This window comes from Schistosoma haematobium, chromosome ZW, assembly GCF_000699445.3.
Source record: "Schistosoma haematobium chromosome ZW, whole genome shotgun sequence".
NCBI lineage: Eukaryota > Metazoa > Platyhelminthes > Trematoda > Strigeidida > Schistosomatidae > Schistosoma > Schistosoma haematobium.
Window position 1 is genome coordinate 20,765,540 of NC_067195.1, and position 6,305 is coordinate 20,771,844.

General features: G+C 38.3%; 1 protein-coding gene across 1 annotated transcript; it reads right to left on the reverse strand.

Moving 5' to 3' along the window:
* Nucleotides 1-2,840: 2,840 nt before the first annotated feature.
* MS3_00001107 (uncharacterized protein) lies at nucleotides 2,841-5,337 on the reverse strand (the record flags this gene model as incomplete). Its single annotated transcript, XM_051208614.1, has 2 exons — nucleotides 2,841-4,302; nucleotides 4,336-5,337. The coding sequence occupies one exon, from the start codon at nucleotides 5,335-5,337 to the stop codon at nucleotides 4,828-4,830; it is 510 nt and encodes a 169-aa protein (XP_051070688.1). The 3' UTR covers nucleotides 2,841-4,302; nucleotides 4,336-4,827.
* Nucleotides 5,338-6,305: the final 968 nt, after the last annotated feature.

Genomic DNA, 6,305 nt, shown 5'->3' on the forward strand with positions numbered 1-6,305 from the left:
TCCATATTAGAGAATGTACTAATAAAGAACAATGAGTTGTGATGTTTAACAAGTTGGAGTAAGCTCACATGAAGGAAAGGAAGTCAAGGTCGGTACAAGGGAAGCGGTTTATTAGAAGGGTGTGTATATAGAGGGTGTAGTGTTAATACTAGTGACTATATCTTTTATTGTCTTTTTTCTTTTTTTGTCCATCCGATGTCGGCCACGCAATCCTAGTGTAAAAGTCCGAGTTAGCATGTTATAGGTTGTCTTAGTAGAATAGCTAATCCAGCATAATATTGGAAACATGAGTCTGAGTGGTGAGCGTAAGAAGACAATCTATATCTCAGATTGACTGTCTTATTCTCAATTATAAAGAGCCTGGTACATACAAAATGCTCTGTCCCCACAAACACGGGTGGATTGAAGTTATCGCCCTCACCATCAATGCTTGCTGGTCAGTAACTCCACCCTCCCTCCTTTTGTGATGTTAGGCTCATTTAGGCTTATTTTTTGTATACACGTCATACCTCACACAATCCTCTGTTTCACAACTTGTTGGAAAGCACTATTTCTATAAGTACCATTTTACAAGCTTATCAGGCAGTTACAAGCTATGGACTGCGGGTAAAGCATCGATGCAGTGCCTCTGTTGACTATAGTATAAAGTATAGTTTGCCAATCAGAGTATAAGTGTTAAGAAGGGTATATTGTAGGGTAGTTGTTTATTTAAGCAGGCGGAAAGTATAGAAGTATGAGTTGTGGATAAGGGAACGAGTGGAGAAATAATATTAATTGCTAGTCAACATAGTGTACAGAAGAGTAAAATGTTAATACAGGATAAACAGGAAGGAACTCACAGTAACTTGGTGCTGATGTTATTTTCTGTTGTCTTAACCAGTTGATTGGTAACAGGTTCCATAGATGCAAGACCACTGGTAGTAGGCAGCCGATTGTGCGGTCCTCTTGACTTTTTAGGGTGGTAGTGAGTGTCCCTTATCGACCGAGTTTAGTTTAACAGTAATGATAGGTCCAGTGAGTTACCTGTCTACTTCAAGTGAAGAAATAGGGTGGAAAAAGTAATTAATACAACTACAAAGTAGGAAAAATAAGGCAAACTGAACTTGAAGTCCATTTTGGTCTAGACATGGAGAGAGCCTATGATGTCTGAGTGGGGCGCAGATGTGTTCGTACGTGCAAGATCAGTGCGAGTGAGGGCTTGATCAAGCAGTTTCACAAACGTATGTAGTTCATCTGCCATGCGAGTCTCGGAGGGAAGACTGTTCCATATTATTGCATACTTGGTGAGGAAGAAGTTTTCCCGAGTTTTTGATCTGTATTTCTCAACTTTAACCGTAGATACTTTGTTTCGAAGTCCGTATTCATGTGAATCTCGGGCAAGAATTATCTTACATGTTGAATAAGTAAGGTTTTTGAGTAGTTTGAAGTAGAGAATCAAATTAGACCTAAGCCTTCTCTCCCAAAGGGGTGCTATTCCTAAGATTTGGCATCGAGAACTGTAGTCAATGACCGAGTCAGTCTTAAGTACTTTGCGGGTGAAGTCTCGTTGTATTCCTTCCACCTTTAGTATATCAGATAGGCGTAGGTTGGAAAATAAGAACGAGCAGTATTCAACGATAGGTCTTACACAAACTTTGTAAAGAAGGATTTTAGATTCATTTTGATAGAAATTACGGAGAATGAAGCCAAACAATTTCCTCATTTCGGATGCTTTGGCTGAGATGTGTTCAGAGAAATTAAGACTGTGTGAGTAATGTACCCCTAGGTCAGTTACTGATGCCAGTCTAGGCAGTGTGTGATTGCTAAGTGTTAGTTTCATTTTAAGAGACGTGTCTCCTATACATAACCAGCCGCATTTCTCTATGTTGAGCTCTAACCTCCAGCGTTCGCACCAGTCATCTACCATGTTGAGTTCATGTTGGATTGTTTGCATAGTACTGCGTAAATCGCAAATGTCAGTTTTATAGATGACATTTAAGTCATCGGCATAGAGGTAGGTCTTACCTGTGCTAAAACACTTGCATATATTGTTGATGTAGATTATAAAGAGCAATGGACCCAAGACACTACCCTGCACAACACCACTGGTTATTGGTCGAGGTGTAGATGTATTAGAGTTAATCTTGGTTATTTGATATCTGTTCGTAAGAAAAGACTTGATCCATGATAATAACACATACCAAGATGTTAATATCACTTTCTACAGTTAGATGTATTAGCCACCAAATGATTATATTACAGGAAATAAATCATAATCATGCGGAAGAGGTGTAATTATGTGAATATTTAACCAGAGATCAAGCTAAGATAGCTTTACTACCTCTTGTGTGGAGCTACAATGTTTTGGCTGCCGGTATTATTGCAAAAATACCTAATAGCATAAATAAATACTGATATAAAGCCGTCACGAGAAAGCACTGAAAAGTACAATTCGATAGTCGAGATATCTTGATCTAAGGTGACCAGATTGTGTGAGATCCTATGTGATGATCTTCGGAAATCAACCAAGGCCTGTCTAGCTTACGTGCTGATGCCGTAAATGACAATTACTCATAACTTACGTGGGACTAAAGTAGAATATGCATTAAGAATTGCGGGTTACACAGGACGATTCAAAGTAAATTCACACAGTAGTCTTTATATATGTTCATCGTCTAAGTTTCCGAAGTGCAACCTGTCCAAAGAATTAAATAATACATTCCGTGTATGTTGTGACCCATACTTTCCTAAGCAACGCAAGAGATAAAGGAAATAAGCGTGATTGACTATCCAAAGGAAGGGTGTGCTAAATGCGCTTTCGATCTGTAATTGAATACTGATTTCCGTTTTTATACTAGTTTCTGGTAAACATTTATACTGAAATAACGTTCCTGTCTATCTTATTTCCAGCTAGCTTCGCAAGTGTTCACAGACCTAACGGGAACAATTCCTAAGAAATAGAAGTTATTTATTAATGGATCATTTGTGCTAGATTCAAACTTTAATAAGCGTTTTCATTTATAACGCACCAGTCTTTTAATTACGGCAATTCTTATCTATCATGACAGGTCGAAATTCGAACTACTAGTATGGTACACCATGTTTAAGGTAGCAGTATTTGGTAAACGGTATGTATGACTAATCGCGTGTGCGCCAAACTGGTAACTATTACACAAGAACGCGAAACAACATCCCTGTCTCACAGCCAGATAAGACTGCACAGTACACTCCTTGCCGTTACGCTATAAGAATAAGTCAATGGCCATATAAATGAATTTATGTAAAACTAAGGGGATTACAATATTAGAACTTCTTGTTATCAAGAAGCATAGCTATGGTCTGTATTAACAATGGATTCTGACGTTGTAGCTTCATCATTAGCACCGACTGAACTCATCACTTATGCGCATATGTCTTCCGATGCTTCGAGGCATGAATGGATGAGTTTACTTGCCAAAGGTTCACTAAGAGCATGGATTGAGTGGTAGTTGTTAGTGAACTTCTCTAGCAGATCACTCCCTGTAGAGATTGAGATGTTGTCCAGCGCACGAAGAACCATGTCCATTATGTATTTTCTTGTCCACCGGTTGCTATGTCGAAATAAGTCTACAAAACTTATAGAGATAAAGGAACACACACCTCCACGAATCAGATCTTTAGAATGTGCATACAAAATATGACCACAGAGCAGCATGTAGTCATTGAAACGCTCACAAGCACATCGTGCACGTGAAGTATCAACAACATACATCATACCCTTGTCGTAGCACCGGATGTATTCTCCTTCTCCATAAATTCGTGTCTCATTGTCCGAACACGTTTATAATTTACAGCTACAATTTTAGCTGCAAAAGATGTGAACTCATTTAGAAGAGTTCGAAATGACATTGGAACCTGGAATTAATGATACATTTAACTATATTTCTTACCTGAAGAATTGGAAAACGTTGAAGATCCTTTACAGCGTCATATGGACGCACACGTAGGTCAGTGTCTGTTTTACTCCAAAATTTCCAGAACGTCAATAGCAGGGAATCACCTCTTCTGAGACATTCTTTTAGATGTTTGTGAGCACTTTCGACACGGTTGTTTGTGTGGTTGCCCAGGCTTAATACATGTCGCCGGTAACAGAGAATCCACATTGACATCCTGGCGATCCAGTAATCTTTTATGTAATCACACGCCCGTGGGAAATGCGTCCTTAGATGTTCGTACTTCTGAGTAAATCTGAATATAATGCGTTATGAAAAGCGAAGCTCACATATCAGACCGTCTAGTCTTCACAAGGTGTTCCAAGCATTTGCGCACATCAGGATTTCGGAACTACAGAAAATAATTTGTACAGCTAACACATACCTTCCTGAAAAATGCTCTCAGGACATGGAATGAACAAAGTATTATGTTAGAATGACTGTGCGTAGACTGCACAGCTGAAATTTCGGTCGCTGCCGAATCCATAATGAAAGTGCGTGTAGCATAAGTACCGCACATTATCTCTTTAAAACATTCCAATAGTTCTTCAACATCGTGTCGTTCTTGACTGCAAAGAGCATACATAACAGCGTGCCCTTGCCCAAGACTATCAATCACCACTAGCTGGACAGTGAAAAACTTTCAGATAAATTTATTACTAATCGTTACTTACCCGACTTTATTGGTCTGATAAACCGAATCAATACATATTACCTCCAAAACGCGTGGTAAACAGCTATTTGCTCTCTGCGGCTGAAGCAATTCATAGACATGTTCCCATTTTCATTGAATACTTTAACTTCAGTATTTGCTTGAACTCGCTGTAAAATGTCATTGATATTTTTAGTGTCTAAACTCAATTAATTACATGTGAGTTCAACAACCTGGGTACAACTGTGAACGCATTCTGGCGATATCGTCCTTGGTAAGCTGTTTATTGAACTCCCAAGAAACCAGATACCTTAAGCTACGAGTTGGTGTATTACTCAGTAGAAACGTTCTTAAATACAAGCGTTCACTTGACGTCAACTGTCGTTTCGATGGATCGACAGGAATATATCCTTCTGTGCAAGGATGGTTGTGCACGGTTTTAATAGAGGTGAGTTTCAACTCACCATTTACTGCCCGGACCCATAATCCTGATTGACAATGGCAATATTTCGACCTGAAGGATAAATTCATTTGAACTAAGGCATACGTACATGACCGACGTCGTCTCCTTTGCCTAGGTTGTGTTGGCGAGTAAGAAGTTGTATGCTCTTCAGAAGAATGATTATTACTATCATCATCTACATCCTGAACGCAAGCATCTGACTCTGACGAACTGCGTTTACGTTCAAGTTCAAGGTGGAAAAAATTTTTTGATAATGAAACATCGATGTACATGTCAAAACATAAATTGTATTGTTTCAAAAACTCATTGGATTCATTCCAAAAATAATAACGATGCATGTGATATTAAAAAACAGGTTTAAACAAGAGATAGGTTCCAAATTTACTTGTCAAACGAAATTCGCCATGTAGTTGCCAGTTGAATACCATCTTTTCGGTTCAGGCTGTTCTTGTTCGCCCATATATGCAGCGCTTCTGCTGTCAATCTTTCTTTATGGGTGTTAAAACCTTTCTGAAGTATTTTGGTCCCTTCGAAATTAATCTTGTGCCCTGTTTCTAACGCATGTAACGCTATCGCTGACTTATTTTCAAGTTTCTTTAAATCGACCGAGGATTTTGGAACATTTTTCAAGCATTGTTTGTGTTCCTTCAATCTTACATTCAGTTGCCTGGATGTTTCTCCAACATAGGTAGCATTACAGTCATGACAGCGAATCTCATACACAATGTTCTGTTGTTCTTCCTTTGCTAATTTGTCCTTAACTTTCACTAATGTCGATCTTAATGTGTTATTCGCTCTAAAATATACTCTTATATCATGTTTGTTTAGAATCCGTTTGATTTCTTCTGATGTTTTACTACGGTAAGGTATGACTACGGTGTACTTCCATTCTTTTCGTACACTTTCTAGTTTATGTTTTCTTTCATTTTTATTAATCTTCTTTAAAAATAATCTAAAAATGTCTTGATTTGACCGCTTCTGAAAATTTTCACGAATTGTCGATGTGACGCACCAATCATTTTGCGACAGTTTGACCTTCAAGTGCTTTATCAGTAGTCTGGGTGAAAATATTGAAAATACTGGGTACTATCTCCAAATGGTACTAGGGAATACTTAGAATGATTTTTAGAGATTTCTGCATACTGTTTTTAGTGACTGCATAATGTGTGCAGAATTTTCGTAACTTCGCCACTTTCTTGCTATACCGTGTTAATCTGATTTTTTTTAGCGACAAAACTTC